This window comes from Mustela putorius, unplaced genomic scaffold (genome assembly GCF_011764305.1).
Source record: "Mustela putorius furo isolate JIRA1106 unplaced genomic scaffold, ASM1176430v1.1 tig00000151_pilon_pilon_pilon, whole genome shotgun sequence".
Lineage (NCBI taxonomy): Eukaryota > Metazoa > Chordata > Mammalia > Carnivora > Mustelidae > Mustela > Mustela putorius.
This window is the reverse complement of record NW_025421296.1, coordinates 14,652,612-14,670,140: the sequence shown is the minus strand read 5'-3', so window position 1 is coordinate 14,670,140 and position 17,529 is coordinate 14,652,612. Positions and strand designations below refer to the sequence as shown.

The 17,529-nt window shown below is 38.0% G+C and overlaps 1 protein-coding gene across 6 annotated transcripts in view; it reads right to left on the bottom strand.

Annotated features, from left to right (window-relative positions):
- LOC101691044 (ST18 C2H2C-type zinc finger transcription factor) overlaps positions 1-17,529 on the bottom strand; it is a 297,811-nt gene that overhangs the window by 23,014 nt on the left and 257,268 nt on the right. For all 6 annotated transcript variants that reach the window (XM_045075798.1, XM_004777517.3, XM_045075797.1 and 3 more), the window contains 3 exons: positions 14,011-14,259; positions 7,289-7,404; positions 129-191 (listed from right to left, as the gene is read on the bottom strand). In XM_045075798.1, the coding sequence (XP_044931733.1) occupies positions 129-191; positions 7,289-7,404; positions 14,011-14,259 (428 nt within the window). The remainder of the gene's footprint in view (positions 1-128; positions 192-7,288; positions 7,405-14,010; positions 14,260-17,529) is intronic.

Below are 17,529 nucleotides of genomic sequence, written 5' to 3'. Positions count from 1 at the left end.
AAACAAAAACAAACAAACCCCAAACCCCAACTAAATCACTCTTCAATTCTGGATCCAGGTAATATCTTCCTAGAATGGGTGAGAATAAGTATTCACATTAGAATAAGATGTTGTAGGTGGTAAGGTACCTGCGATGGGAAGCATAGTTTCCTGTGACATGGCCACTTCCATCACATCCTGGTGTCGGACAGCTGAGTCAATAAAAAAATATAGTCTTAAAGTCAAATGCTTTTCACAGATTCATTTGCTCTGTCTATAGATTATGAGGTAGGTTCTCTTTCCAAGATCAGTTAACACCATGCAGGACACACAGGAACTAGTGAACTAAGGATTTATGTTATCTAGGAACCAGAAGACTAGAAGAATACTGGCATGATATGAAGGTATTAGTTTTCAACATCACCTTAATTCTCTGACTCAAATCACATAGAAAATCGATGCCAAAATATATGCTCTAGTGATGTTGTGAGTCAACAACCAAAGATGTTTTTATTTCTTTGAAAGTATAAATGTTATAAATTCATGTTTTATAAAGAGAGTGGCTCTTAGGAATACTGGCACCAATTATATAACAGAATTCAGAAAAGAATTTTTATGAGTCTGAGGTTTTCTTTTCTTTGTTTTTATTTTATTTAAGTAGACTTCATGCCTGGTGTGGAGCCCAATGCCCAGCATGGAGCCCAATGTGGGGCTTGAACTCACGATCCTGAGATCAAGACCTGTGCTGAGACCAAGAGTGGGCTGCTTAACCAACTGAGCCACTCAGGTGCCCGAAGGATTTTTTTGAGTTCTTAAGAGAAGGTCATCATAGCAACTTCATATATATTATAGAAACTGCCTGAAAGAGAATATCTTTGAAGATACTACATATACTGGAATGTAAATTGACATTTTGGATGGAAAAGGTGCTGACAATACAGAAACCGATAAGAAGTTTAGTAATTAAACCTTGGGATCAGTTTTATCCAAAGCTTGAAACCATCACAGACAATTGCTAATTAACCACCAAAGCAGTAGGCTCTTCTGGCCATCTACTAAAGACCAGAGTCTGTATTGGTGTACTTCATTGTATCTCAGAAGCTGGTCACATTCTGTGTATCTTATGTGTGTTTTAAAAATAATGTAAGAGAATTTGCTTCCATAGTTAATAGATTCATTGGTTTCTCAGTCATTTATTTTCCTCTGATGCTGCTCGAAAGTCACTCATTTGGAGTAAGCAGATTGACCCCAGCCCACTCAGTGCTATTTGTGGCAGAGGAAAAATCAGTTACGTCATTCAGGCTTCTGGTTTTCTCTGACATGCTGCCTAAAGTGAACGCTTATCCATATGTGTAGAATACAAAGTTTACCCCTTGTCACATTTTTAGTTTTTTGTGTGTTTTTTAAAATTTTTTCAATTTATTTATTTTCAGAAAAACAGTATTCATTATTTTTTCACCACACCCAGTGCTCCATGCAATCTGTGCCCTCTATAATACCCACCACCTGGTACCCCAACCTCCCACACCCCCGCCACTTCAAACCCCTCAGATTGTTTTTCAGAGTCCATAGTCTCTCATGGTTCACCTCCCCTTCCAATTTCCCCTAACTCCCTTCTCCTCTCTAACTCCCCATGTCCTCCATGCTATTTGTTTTGCTCCACAAATAAGTGTTTTGTTTTTTGTTTTCCCTATGAGCTACTTTCTAGTCATCTTCAGGTAACCTAAAGAAACTGTAAGAGTTAGAACATTTCCATCTCTCAGAGAGATGTTTGATTTTAAGGGCTCAGTCCAAGCTGAATTGTCTAACTCTTCCCCTACCACATTCCCTAGATGGGGTATCAGAAAGGAAACCGTGGAAGCTGTACATACATGTAAACAAGTGAAGGGGGAAAGAAAAATTATTGACATTTGAACTCAGTTATCTCACGAGTGCCATTCACCCACTGTACAACTGGAATATTCAGAGTGTGAGAGATGTGTTGCAATTGTCTGGGGATCCCCACTTTAGAAATACATGGCCATCTAGTGTGCAAAAACAGCACTGCATTTATTTTATTTTATTTCTAAATTTTATTTCTATTTTTTAATGACTTCTATTAATACTGCCAGGAGAGGCAAAAATTGCCAATGAGTTTTAAACCAGTCAGCTATAAATTAATTATGGAGTAACATAATAAAGTACGCATTTGATCTGCTGCTAATTTTTTTTTTTTTTTAAGTTTGGTGGTATAAAAAGGTCTAGGAATAGCAAAAGGACTGGAGATGGCATTGTTGTGGGAAAAGCTTTTGTTTCAGATTCTGATAGCTGGCTTAAATTACAAATTGTCAGTGAAAAATCTTATCCAATAACATGTGCCCATACCAGTTGAGTGAAACATTCTGGGCAAGTTTTCAAGTGAAAGTATTAACACTTAGAGGGGTGCCTGCGTGGCTTTGTAGGTTAAGCGTCTGCCTTCAGTTTAGGTGATGATCTCAGGGTCCTGGGATCTCAGGGCCTGGGATTAAACCTTGCGGCAGGCTCCCTGCTCAGGGGGAAATCTGCTTCCCCCTCTCTGTTTCCCCTTCTGCTCATGCTCTCTCTCACAAATAAAATTTAAAAATCTTTAAAAAAAAGTATTAACACTTAGAGAAAGAAAACGAGTAAGTGGCCTCCAAACTCTAAGAAAATTTATTTTAATAATTGACATTAAAAAATCCCATTTTGTAATCGATTAAAGTACATTTATCTGTTAGAAACATAAGGCAAAGCATAATTTTTGAAAAAGGATGAAACTATAGTAAGACTTTTACAAAACCAGTGTATAGCACAGGTCCATAAAGATCAGAACATCGTCTGGGGATGAAAATGAGGAGAGAATCATGAGGTCTCTATAATTTCCTAAGAATTCATGATTAGATTTTACTTCAAAAATTGTTCACAATGTTTTTAGAACCCTTCCTCTTTGTATTTCCTTTGTCCCAGTGAGAAGTGCACATTACAAAATAATCTCACTTCATTTTTCTGTTTGAATTGGTAATGCAGGTTAATTATCAATCCTTTACACTACATTTAGTTTGGAATGACTCTTACAATTTTCAAAAATCTACCTTCAAAGGATGAAATTTGCCATTTTTCAAGATATTCAAAGTAACATGAGGAAACAAAATCCATACAAAGATTTTAAAAACTTGAATGATAGCTCCACAGGGGAGTAAGTATGTGGCTGACCCCAAGTCACTTGTGGGAAGCAAAATGTTCAGTGACACTGAAGCTCTAGTGTGTTTGGTACTACATCACCACATTGCTCCAGCCACCAAGCTCTAGGTGAACATTAAACTCATATAAGAAAAGATGATAGTTGAGCCAATAATGTTTGCCTGCGAAATCCAGAAAGAATGCAGTCTAAGATCATTTAAAAATCAGTCACATATCAACACAGTATAACAGTGTTGCACTAGGAATAATTTCATTGAATACTTTCTATGTGTAAGGCCTATAACAGCATTTGAGATGTTCGTTGGGAGCATTTGAGATGCTCTCAACTCACTGTTTGCGGAGTTGGGGAGGGAAGAGGTACTGCAGTAAATATTCTGTAGCAATGACATGGATGTAGGAGAGAACAAAAGCAGTGAAAGAAGAATACCCTTGCCCTCCGGGGCCCTCTGCTCTAATTGGGGAGGCAGACAAGAGAGAACGCAGGCGAGCAAAGTGTATGAGTGCATTAGAAGGTGATAAATATGTTTATTATTTATATTAGAAGGAGATATATTAGATGTATTATTAGATATATTAGAAGAATATATATATTAGATATATTAGAAGGTGATAAATATGTTTATTATTTATATTAGAAGGTGATAAAGGTGTTGTCCTGAAAGACAACAGGAGTTCCAGATAAAGGGAGCAGGAACATCAGGGCTGGGGTGGGTGGCCATAGTGCCAGAAAGACCCCTCAGGTAAGTGACATTTGAGGTATGAGCTGAGGGAGGGTGAGGACCTATGGCACCCTGCAAACATCTGTGGCAGAGGGAATAGCAGCAATGAGGCCCTGAAGCCTTGCGGAAAAGCAGGAGAGGTGGCTGGTAGAGAGGGAGGGGCAGGGTCCTGTGGGGAGGGAGAGCTCATTCCCCATGGGCCACTGGAAATGGGTCCAGAGATAGTGCAAGCCTGGACGTCCTCAGAGTGGACACTGAGAATCTAGAAAACTGAGTGTAGGCAGAGGAGAGAAGGGGTTCTGGAGCTGATCTCTGAGACAGTCCATCTTTGGAAGGCTTCACAGGAGTCTAAGCAGGAGTAACAGGTAAGGTGGGAACCTGTTCCGAGGTGTGGTACCCTAGAAGCCAGGTGAAGAAGACAGAGGAGGAAGTGCTCAGCTCTGTCAAATCCTGCAGCCACATCAAGCAGGTCAAGAGGAATAAGAAACCACACACAGATGGGTTCCCTGCAGGACTCAAGGATGGTTTTGATGGAATGATGAGAACACAAGCCTATCTGGGAGAAATTTAGGAGAGAAACAGAGTCACACTTTCCTGAGGAGGTTAGCCATGAAAGGAAGAAGAGACAGGGGATCAAGGTGACAGCCAAGTCAAGAGACGGTTTTTAACTTTTTTATTAGAAAAATTGAAACATACTTTCATACTGATTCAGAAGAAAATGATTCAGAATCAGAAGAGATTCAGAAGAGATCATACAGATGTTGGTGACTAAGAGGAAAGATTACTTTTTGCTAGAAACTCTCAATAATTGGCAGCTTTGAATATTTTGTGTATGAATACACTTTAATATTTCACCATTTAAAACCAAAAATTATTTTCCTACATGTCACTCACTCCCTCACTCCCTCATGTGATATATAACCCAGCCAGGACTATACTGCAAGCTAAGGATGTAAGTGTAGAAAAAACAACAGATCCTGCCTTGTGTTTGCTTGAAACACTTCCCACCTCTCCTCCTCACTTACCATCTATTCTGGGATCTCTACTTCCCTGCCCGGTAAAGTAGAGAAAAAACTTAGGAGTGCCTGCCGTCCAGACAATGCCCAGGCCAAGTTATATCCGCAAGGAATTTGTGTGAATCACACTCTAAATCCTAATGACCCACAATCACAGTTCTTCAAGGTTAAAAAAAAGGGGGGGGGGCATGGCAGCTGGGCTCACTGTACAATCTTTGTTCTTATCCCTGCAAAAATTTGGTGGCACCACCTGTGCTGTCCCAGCACACACATTTCTCTGAATTTCCCCATCTCATGCCCCATTCCCTGCCTCCATTACTTTGTAAGAACCATTTCCCAAAGATTTATCCACATTTTCTTAACTTCTTTGAACTTATAGGGCAAATCAATAATACTAAATGCCCAGTTTGGTAATTGTTTTAGCTTTTTGTTCCCATGGAAATCATTTTCCTTAGTCGTCCTCCTGTGTTTGTAAAGGGCCTCATTTCTGTGTTCTTTGTGGGCTTTCTTTCTGCCCTGTCAGGGGCCAGCAGCTTGTGTGTCCTCAAGGCTTCAAGAACACTCTATCCCTCTCTTTCTATACTTTCTCTAGTCTCGAGATCTCGTGTCTGAATCTCTGTATCAGGGTTTTGTTTTACTTCTTTTCACATCAGTGTTTTAGATGACCTTCCAGCTTCAGAATAATTTTGCATACCATTCTTCCTAAAGCACTACGTCACTAATTCACTTCCCTGTTTAAACTTTCGTGGCTTGCTCATACAAACCTGCAGCCGGGCACTCTTCACAGTGCCCCGTCCTGCTTAAGTCCATGCCTGCACTCTCTGTCTGTCCAGGTTTGGCCGGTCCTCAGAGCTCAGCTCAGGGCTCAGAGCTTAGATCCCTGAAGCTTTGTTCCTGCTCCCGCCTCTGCTGTCATCTTAATTAATATTTCCTGACATCAGGTGCCCGAGTCTTTAAACTCTCTGAGTCACAGAATCCTTTGAGAAGGTGATGAAAACCATAAACACCCTTACCCAAATAATCATTTGCATTAAGCGTTATGAGGTTCATAGACGCCCTGAAATACTGACTTGGATCTTCTGGGGTCAGTAAGTGTCAGATTATGACCTTCTGATCAAAACATAAACATTTCTTCAACTCATTCACCTGACCCAGAAGCAACATTTTCTATCCCTACATCCTGTTCATTTCCTTCAAAAGGCACTTTCTGGAAGGGCAGAATTCATTTCAAATCTGACATAGGCCTAAAACATAGCAGGCATGCAAAAAATAGTTACTGAATACATGAACAATTGTTCCACTGCCACAGAAGGAATAGCTAGACCCAACTAGTCCTAAAAAGGTGTGACTCCTCAAGAATGGATTCTGGATCCTTCACTCCATCATCACAGCTGACTTTATAATATCATTGAACTCATCATTGTGAGAAATGTTAAATGATTTTTAACAGAATCACAAAATTAAATGAAAAAAATTCCAGTCCCAAAAGAAAAAGCTGGCCTCTGCTTTCAAGGAGAATCTATGAGGCTGTGAGAGAGGTTAGACCTATGGGTAGTAGTTTTTTGTATCATCCATATGCTAACGATACTATAATTATGTTAAGGAAAGAAACATTAACTTGCTGACACACTTTAGGGACTTTATATTTATTGCAGAATCAAAAAGAAAAAGGCTGCCGCCTGTACCTCAAACACGTGTCCTATTTTTAAAAATTTCAATGTAATAATTATTTAAATCTAATTGTGATTAATTTCTCAAAACATTTTCAGTAGAGACATGAATTAATGTACTTCCTCATTAAAAAATGTTTATGCCTTTAGTGAGCAAAATACAGTAATTCTGCTTAGGATTCTACATCTTAGGGGTCTCATACTACAAGCTGTAATAATTATTGTACAATGAAAATGCACTATCCACTTGGCATTTTGTATATTCTTACAGACTGTTTCCCTAGATTTTCACAATTTCATGAGATGATTGTTGATAGCCCTACTTTAAGAAACTGGAGGTTCAATGAGTTCAAATGAGTTTAAAAACTGTCTAAGGCCACGATACTAGTAAATGATTGTACTACGGAGAAACTGGGTTCACCTGACTCAAGTGGTGCAGATTCTGATCAGCCAAACAAATCAAAACAAAACAAAACAAAACAAAACACATAAACATCTAATTGTTTTATACTGTTTTTGTTTTTTCAATCATCTCAGCACGAAATCATGTCATATATACATTTTTTTCCATAATCCTCTTAGCTCTAAGCATAAATAAGTATGTATTGAACATTTAACTATAAACCAGGATATTATTACCCAAAATTCTAAATCTGAGTCCTCTAATTCTAGAATCTCACAGAACATACCACTGAAGATCACTTACGTGATTAGTTCTTTTTTGAGATCTCTTGCATGGAGCTTGGGTTTAGGGCTTGGAATGGAGGCCTCTCCAGGAAACTTTTTTTCCTCTAAATTTTCTAGAGAGCTCACTGGGTCTTTCTAGAAGGAAAAAAAAAATACAGAAGAACAGAAGGCATTAGGGCACCCTGGATAGACAACTGTATTTGAAGTCATCAGGGTGGAATTTGAGTTTTAATTTAACAACTTAGCTGCAATTCTTCATAGGATTTGTACACAAAATCAATAAGGTAATAAGTATAAGAATATATCCTGATTAATATGGACCTCTGTCCTTGATAAAGAATAAAAAATTACAATTCATGGGGGAATACCTTTACAAGTTCACATTTTGGCAAATACAACTACAGAGGCATTTCTTGAGCTATATAACTAATATGTTTCAGACTCTATTGTATAATGAATGTTTCCTAGATAAAATGGGAATAGTTCTTTATATATAGAACAATTATTGGTAAAACTAAAGAAATTTTGCAAAAATAAACCACAAATTTTAAACAAAAAAGAATGCCAATTTAGGTTAACAAAATGTCCCTCTTAATATACAAATAATTAAGATTTAAATTGTTTGTTAAATATGTAATAAGTTGCCCACAATATTTAGCCATTGAATTTTTTTGGATAATTGCTTTTATTATCACATTACTTCCTCTTTTTCTTAAGTTACCACTTTTGCTAAGTTGATATCTTATAATGCTTTAGTCATTGGATGGAATGTTTTGCTGGATTATCACTAATTTTTGTGGTCTTCTTTTAAGCTTAATACTGATCTTGATTTTTGTAAGGAAGATTTAGTAATGCTTTCAAAAAACTTATTTACCATCTGATATCTTACAGAAGACTGATGATGGTTTCCCTCAGTTATATAATTAGCTTACTTACATCTTAAACTTATAACCAGTAACTATATAATACTTCCTGCATTTAATACTAAAATCAGATTAACTAACAGAGAATTTCTGATTCTCAAAAATACTGATCTCTTTAAAATGAGAAAACTATTTTGAATTATTCAAGGTAAGTCTCATTTAAATTAAATGGATATAAAAATGTGATGGCAAAATACAATTTTAATAATCCTGAGTCTGCACTCAAAATCAATGGAAAAGCAAAATATCTGGGTTTTCTGCATCCAGGAAAAATTCTGCACCTTGATCTCAGTCATAAAGGCAAGTGTAATTTTTTTCACTAATTACTTGGGTAGCAAAACCTTTTCCACAAAACCATACAGTGGTAAATACATTGGTAAACTATCTCAAGTGACTCTTGAGGCCAAATTAATAAAACCTGGTTTGGTACAATTTCTTTCTTCATATTATTTATATTCTAAGTTTTTTTTTTTTTAAATTGGTGTCTGCTTGAAAATATTAGGAGATAATAGTACACCGCTTGAAAATAAGGAGACATGAGTGCTTGATTATAGTGACCCTCTAAGGTACAAAGGGGAAGGCCCCTTGGATGCTACTTCCATGGAATCTTTAGCAAGATGGATGGTCCTTCTCCTTTTCAAGTTTTCTAGTATAAATACTAACATGAAGCAATTCCTAATTAGAAGACCTTAAACCTGATAATGCCACTATCTATTCCATTTGGTGTTAACTGGATTTCACCCAAGTAGTGTTTTCCACTACAATTTATAAATGTCTTGGCTTTTTGAAAGTAGATACAAATGCTAAATCCAATATTGTCTCAGTGTGGAACAGCCTTTGTTTTTCTGTTTAGGATGCTGATTTTTTTTTTTAAATAGCATACAGTGAAAAAGAGCCTTTTATTATTTTCTTTATGATAAAATTAAGAACAAAGTATTCTTAAAGACATGTACATTTACAGATGAACATATAAAGTTTATCAGCTATCATTTGACTGCTAAATCTATACATAATGGAAGATAAGGGAATAAGGAATGTTGAAAGAAATCAATAATTATGAAAATTTAAGTTGTTATTGTAACTAAAACATATATAAAAATAATGCTTACAAAATATATGGTATTTAATTTGGTATAGTAACATGTGGTAATGTTTTAAAAGGATAATTTCACTGGATATGAGCTTTTAAATATTTTGTGGGTTCTTATAAAAACTATGGACTCATATTCATGCAATTACATTATGAAATAATTGTCTTTTTCCCTTTTCTTTGCTGAGCATCCTACCCCAAGAAACCTGCAGAAAGCATATGTACTAAAATACAGGTGATCATCACTGAAAGAATTCTTATTTTGTTATACTATCACTGTACATTAGATAAATTTTTAAATACCCAGTAAAAAATAAGCCAATGTCATTTGGAAGAATTTTTTCAAATTTAAAAATATAATTTAAAAAATAATAATTTTATCTTGTGGCTATGTAAGAGAATTTGGCATATATATGTTGTGTTTGGAAAGTATACGGATGCAATGAAATTCTTTTAATGTACAGATGGAAGTTTATATTGATTTCAGTAAAGACCAGAACATAATGGTAACATGAATAACAGATAATAGCATCTGGCACTTTTAACATTTTAAGCCCTGAAATCTTTGGAGAACTGACAGTTGAATGGAACTGACAGCCCTAGTTATTTCTCAGCACTTTCCTTTCGAGATTTTTTGAGTTTTTTCCAGATTCAGGATTTTTTTTTTTTTAGAGGGCATCTGGACAGGCTATTTCACTGAGAGAGACAGACAATATTTTCTGAAAATTACCACCAAAATTAAGCAACTGTTGTGCATATGAACTAGATAACAATGAATTAGAAATAATCGCTCCATTTCTCTGTGTGTGTGTGTGTGTATGTGCGTGAGTATCATGTGGCGTAAGGGTGGAGGTGCCAGTGTGAAGGACAGGGTGTCAGATCAGGAGCTGACTATACCACCCAGTCTTCAAATATTCACGGTATATTGTTTGGGCCGAGTGCAGCATCCAGGTGGGCTCATTGGAAAAAACAGGCACGGACCACTTCCTGTGATTAGTTTGTGTGGTTATGCCCTGTAGATCACGGCCAAGGGAGGTTTGGTCCTGCTTCCCTGGGAGCATTGTTGGGTCCCCCACACCTCGCCAAGCACCATTTCTTCTTCCTTCTCTTCTTCCCTTCTCTTTCTAATTGTCCTCAATATTCCCTTGTTGTTGCCACTTTTTGATGGACTGTTTCATCTTTTCCTTCTCTCCATTCTCTCCCTTCTCCTCGTTCTTCATTTGGGCTTCTGCCCAAGCCCATTTCTTGATTTCTGTAGGACCAAAGACTAACAACGTCCTTGATCCTCAATTTTCTCCTCCAAAACTTTGACAATAATCCCGCTTTTCATGACTGTTAGGATACTGAGACGCCGTGTGTAAAGATCCCTTATCTTTATTCTTACTGAACTCAGTGTCCCTCTGCTACCTTCACAACAAGGACGTTGAATACAATCTATTTTTTCAAAATAGTAACTATCAAGTATCACAGTTCTCATTTATAAGAGTCAGAACAGGGTGATAAATTCTGTCTATTTATAGATCAGCTCACCACAGACAAAGGCACAAATGAGGAAGGGTGAGGCCCTATCTTAGGGAGTTATAGTGCCACAGAAGCACTTTTGTGTGAGGGTGTCCCCATCAGGTACACCAAGCAATGAGTCATTCATGGTCAGATCACCGTGATAACAAAAATTAAGCTTAAAAAATATTTGGTCAGGATGTCTGAATGGCTCAGTTGTTTAATCGTGGGACTCTTGATCTAGGTTCAGGCTGTGATCTCAAGGTACTGAGATCAAGCCCTGCATGGGGCTCTATGCTGGGAATGGAGCCTGCTTAAGATTCTCTCTTTCCCTTTCCCTTTGCCCCTCCCCCAAAGCTGGAACAGGCATACTCTCTGTAAAAACAAACAAAAACAAAACAATAACAACAAAACAATTTGTCAACTCAAACCTAGGGCAAGCACCTTGACTCTAGGAACTCACTTAGCATCTTCAAAGTCCTCTTTTGTCATTCGAATCTCCACATTCTCCATTCCAGATTTCAGAATGCTTAGGTTGCAAACTGTAGCAGGAAAAGTCTGTACTGTCAGACCTGAAGTAAGTAAGCCATTCTGAAAAGAGCAGAAATCTAATCTAACCAAATCCGTTTTTCCCAGGAATTTTCTGGGAAATAAAACACTGTCACAGATATATAAGCATTAGAATAAGAACATATTCCAGTTGAATTTATGAAGCTGCTAAGATGAATCCAGATGTTTTTTGGAATTATGCAAAAAAAAAAAGAGATTGGAAATAAAGAAGCTATTTGTTATAAGACCTCATTTTCTGGCTATCTGAGTGATAAAGAGGTATAGCCAAGGAGGTTCTTGAGGTACTTGCTAGACCTCCAAATGGGAGGAGGGTCTCAGAATATGAGCACATTTTTGTCATTCTTGTGAGGCCAAAAATTATAACCAAGATAAAACAATATAAGAGACCTTAAATGAAAACAAGAACCTACCTAACACAAATTTGCTTCGTTACCACTCAGGACTGAATCAGTATGCCTGACATTGGAAGGAAGATTTCTGGTGATTTTTGACCATGGTCCATTTATGGCAGTCATAGGATGGGGACAGAAAGTCTAAGTCTAAGCACATGACACTGAGATCTCCCAAACAAGGTGGGTTTTATCCTAGTGGGATTCATCTGAGAATAGGAGCACAGTTATGCTTACTGTGTAAATACAGTCCTTCATGTGACATGAGACTTTTACCGAACCACATCAGCAGATCTAACTAGGACCTTTCAGTGGTACAGAGTGGGATATGCCATGATCCCATCGACTACTGGACTAGCTGAGGATGAAGCAGTTTTATGAATGAGAGGGTATTCCCCTTCTCTAAACCTGGCTTCTACAGAGTGGGGTTGGATCAACAATCTTGATCTCATCGTGATTGTGCTTCTCAACAACTTACACTACCTCCTTACCTCCATTTCAGACCAGTTTTGCAAAATGATCAGTTCATATGAATACTGACAGATTTCCAGATCATAAAAATAAACAGCAGTTAAGCACAACTTCTGCTATTTTCGCACAAGTCCAAAATGGCAGGGGGGGATGTGGTGGAAGGAAGAAGTACGTGTTTGCCCACCTTTGGTCATCACCTAAGGTAAACCAGCTACTAATACTTTGCAGGTATTAGTTTTATAATAACCAGAGTCAAACATACATTATTTTTAGAAATGGTTCTTCTAAAATAGCATTATGATAGGTTAACGAAGACCATCCCTAAATACTTGGAGCAGATTTTGTAAAGCCAAGCAGAATAAAATGAGTAAGACTGTATGGCAGAATCTAGTCAGAAAGTGCTGTTGTATGGGTTCGCCTCCCACTTCTTTGTGATGGTGTGGGTGCTGGTAACGCAGAGCCTGGGGGATCCTCCAGGAACCCATCCCTGACCACTGTACATAGGGTTGGCATTCCTCCCCCGCCCCCCGCCATTGTGTGTCTGCTAGTTCTATTCCATTTGTCACTGTATTTGTTCACCTGCCAGTGTCCCTACCGGACTGAGCATACATGTGCAGCAAGTTTGTCACATTTGATGCTGCAAGCTTGGGACCTATGTTACTGCCTGGACATGGAGATGCCAGCAAAAGTGTTCTGAAGGAAGCAAGGAAGGGGGAGGGAGTGAAGGAAGGAAGGAGAAAGGAAAGGAAAAGCGAAGGGAGAGAGGGAAGGGAAGAAAGGATAAAGGAAGGAAAGAAAGAAGGAAGAAGAGAGCAACGGAGGAAGGAAAGAAGGGAGGGAGCGGAATTGGAGAAACAACCCAATCTTATGATCACTGTTGTTTCTGTCAACTTACGCTCTGAGATGTTAAAGCATCTGCTAAAATCAAATTAGCTCCCCCCCCCAAAATTTCTGAACTTCAAAAAGATGAAAAAAAAGTGGTGCCCCCTTCCAAAGACAGCGGCTGTTTTATTTCTTTAAACATATCAACCAGCAAATATCACCAACTTTCCTGACAAACAGCAAAGCAAAACGAATCACTACTGTAACAGTTAGGGTCCCATTTGCAAAGACATAGCATCTAAATAGTGGAGGTTTCTGGCCGTGACTCGTTTTGGATGATACTAAGTCATGGTTAAGCAGTCTAGGCCAGGTGGCTCAAACTATGGAGATAAAGGCTTGATGAACCTGCACAGCCACAACATCTAGCTACTCCGAAGATAACCAAATATACAAATGCATCTCCTTGACTTTGGGACTGATACAACTTAGACATGATTCAAATACCTCAGCCAATGCCTCTATATGTAGATATGCTTACATAGTTCCTTCATGAAACCAAGGAAAGCAATTTGACATGATTCTTACTCATCCCTGATTCTATTTCATTTTCTATCCTCTGGTTCAGAAAGAGTTAGCAAGTTGGCATTTCAGTGTTGAGTGATACATGCACCTTCCAGGCTGCCGTAGCTGAAGGGGTGGCTAATATAATCTCTCATGGGATGCACACAACTGCAGCCCTAATGGGGATCAAATTCGCTACAGTGACATCATTTTAGGCAAGTGACAGGAAAAGCTGGATTCATTTATCAGTTTCTGATGAAATTTAAGATCACCACTTTACCAAAATCTAAAACATGGTACAGAATTGTGTATCATCTAAACAGGAATATGAAAAATAATGCAGGAGGAAAAAGCCGAGAATACTCTCTAATCATGCTCTCTCTTAAACTTAGTGATTGACATATTGAAACAATACCTCTTTCTCCTCCTCTGTCTTCCCAGGAGTTTTGCTATAGTTGATAGGAGTATCCCAGCCCTCTTGATCACAGAGAGCCTGATAGAATGCTGCATTGACCAAAATGCTGCTTGTTTTGAATGGGGAAGTGGAAGGAGTTGGAATAGAAGAAGTGTTAGAGGAAGTTAGGGGTGCAGCTTTGTCCGGGATTCGATTTTTTTTCAGGCTTAAGTCCAATGTGCCATTTTCATCCACTTCTATCTCGGCTCCCTGGTATACAATAGGAAACAGAAAAACATTTAAACAGTTTGCAGTTATAGCCTAGCCATGTGGGGCTTTTAAGGGATAATTTTAAATGCAAGCTTTTATGTAAGTATATCTGATTTAAAATCTAGCTTTCTGATTTGCTTTGGTTAATGTTCAATTCTTAGGCAGACTTTTAAGAGCAGCACCATTAGTGAGCTTCATGTTTCTGGGTTTAAACAAAGTAGAGCCTAATATAAATAAGATGTTCCAAATGCTAAATGTATTGGCTAACCCTGTTTTATATATTTTTTTGAAGTTTAGCTTTAAATCTCCTTTTCTGGCTTGCAGAATTATCACTCTCAATTCATCATTTATAGCATTAACACTTGAGTTTATAAAAAGGCACAGCACTACTTCCCAGCTCACCCCTCCCCAATACAGTATTAATCTAATGTGAATATATGCAAAAATAACCAGCTGCAAGAGAATTTTTTATTGGGATATTAGAGTAATACGGATGTGACCTTTTCCTCTGGGTTACTTGAATCAGAAAAGCTTTGTTTGCTTGAAGGGGGGCCGGTGCAGCAGAGGCAGACAGGGGCAAACTATTGTTGATTCTGGGGGCCTTCAGGAGCAGGTGCCAACAGGCCTATTTGGGGGTAAGTTGTACAATGAAACTTCGGAACAAAGCTGATTCTTTTCCAGACACTTTGTATGATACTTAAAACTCACTATACCTCACGGTATTTCTCCTTGGGAGACAGCTTTGGCTGTCTTTCTGTTGTTGTTCTTGCTGTTGTAGTAGTTTAAGGTACAAGACCCAAAGACTGCCCACGTGCTCTGGATTTTCCAAAGGACACACGCCAAAGGATGGCTCCTGTGCTGTCACCAATGGTGAGCACTGCCACGCAATAGGACTCAGAACGCGGGAAGAGCTCACTTGTCTTTTTCTTAAATGGGTCAGATAAATACCTCTTCGTATTTTCACTATCATCCATCAAGTCACAATTAAATCTTGGACAACGTCTCTGCTCTTTTTCCTTTTGGCTGGCAAAGCAGGAGTCTCTTTGAATATGTTAGCAAGATCCCTAACGCATATGGTAGCCAGTTACTTCCCCACGGGGGATTTATTTTAACTCCCCATTTACACTCTGCCTTCTCCCTCCCCAACAGTTGCGGCTGAGGGCTGAGGTGTGGGCCAACGTAGTTGAGCTCCAAAAGCTCACTGCTTGCACCTGATTTAGAAAACAAGGCACCTCTTCTGTTTGCTTGTTTCACCTGCAAAGTTCCTATTTTAAATCTCAGCCTCTGAGGTAGGTATGCTTTATTATATTTGTGGGAGGTAAATATACTTCTAATATGTTTGCACTAAGATGCTTTGGCTATATCTTTCTGTCCCTTTTAGTAAATAGTTTAATCTCCTGTGATAGTTTTAAGCTCTGAATTTGACAGTACAGCTTATCCGGGATAATAACTTAGTAACCACAACATCTTATGCCATCTGTATAATATCAAATACGTTTTTATACCAGCATTAATAAACCTTAGTTACAAAAATCCAAGATATTAACCATATCAGTGCCATGTGCTCTCTCTGTGGTATAACAATGTAGTCTGTCGTGAGCACATCAAAATAATTCTTGGCTTCATAGCTGATATGTAACTATAGCAATGAAACAGAGCTATAGTAATCAAGTTTAATGGCCAATGTAAAGTAAAATGCTAAATATTGTAGTTGCTGACATTTTTCATTAAAAAAATAAAAAACTTGGGTTAAGACTGCACAACCAACATTCACATAAAATTCCAGACCTCTGTGACAGATGGCTTAGGAAAAAGAAGCCATGTGACTGGGCTGCAGAGTTTTATAGTGCAAAACCCATAAATAGTGCAGATTCGATCTCCCTGAAAAAAATATCAACGATTCCAAGACAACACTAATATATATTTTAGTTCTTGCAGAAAAGAATTCCAAATAGTAAACAAAAAAAATTAGAGATTCTTGGAGTTGTTATAATTCTACATCTTGAGTAATCATGAGCTGATTGAGGGGGAAAAAATCACTTTTAATATTTAAAAGAGGCGCTCTTGTATATCCCGCGCCCCAGCCGGCTGCTCTGAGCACCTGACTTGACAGGGAGAAAGCACGTTTGGGCAGCAGGGTACAGATGGGCTTTAAGTGAGCGCACAGATGCATTCAACAATTACACACAGTACCAGAGAAGGGTCCCTTTCTGCCCATAGATGGGTGGATCACACGTTTCCTGCATGGATTTTTTATTCAGATGTCAATAGACATCACTTCTCTCTGTGCTTGAAACTCCAAATGGCAGCACACAAAGGAGGGGTGGTGGGAGAGGCCATAGGAGCAGGAGGGCATAACATTCAGCGGACATGGAGCCCCACTGCTGACTTCTAGCATTCTGATTTCTAAAAGCACCATTCGCCATTCTGGATCCTTATTTTAATCATTTAAACTTAAATTTAAAGGGTTTTTGTAAGGGTAGACATAAGTCCAATACTATTTACACACTTGCCAAGTTAGGGCCAACATCAAGGACCATCACTTTCAGCCATTTTTGAGGTACTGATGCCATATATGATGTATTTATTAATTAAATTATTGAGAAAGCACTTATTGTCTTCAAGCCTCCATATTTTGGGGAAAAGAAAATTGAAAAATATATTGTTCTTGCCTTCAAGGAGCTTATCTCATACATAGAGGAGATTGTTAGTGAAAGATAATTTAATAAATAGAAATTATTATTCAACTGAAAGTTGAAATAATTATTTCTTATATAATCCTTATGTGTATCATAAACTGAGAAGTGATTCAGAGGTCTGCCAACAAAGAAATGATTAATGAAATTATGCTGCATTTATTTAATGGCACATTATACGACCAGTAAAATGATAATTATGAGGATTATATTACAACAAGGAAAAGACATCTATTACAGAAAGCAGGAAACAACCTGGCATTCCTATTTTGCCTACAACCAGGGGGAAAGGGTAGAAATTTGTTCCCTGAAGAACAAAAGAAAAAACACAGAAATTACTGTACTTGTATTTATAAGATAGTCTTAAGGCAGGTCTCCAATATTTTCCAGGCAAATGACAGCATAATAATGTTTTAACAACTAAAAATTAAACATTCAAAGATAGTAATGAAATAAAGTTAACTTTGCTTAAAAGTTCTACTGTGAACTTCAGTCCCAACAGTTACAGTTATGCCAGCCTGAGAAAATTATTTAATATCTCCATACTACTATTTCTTCACCTGCTAAATGGGAT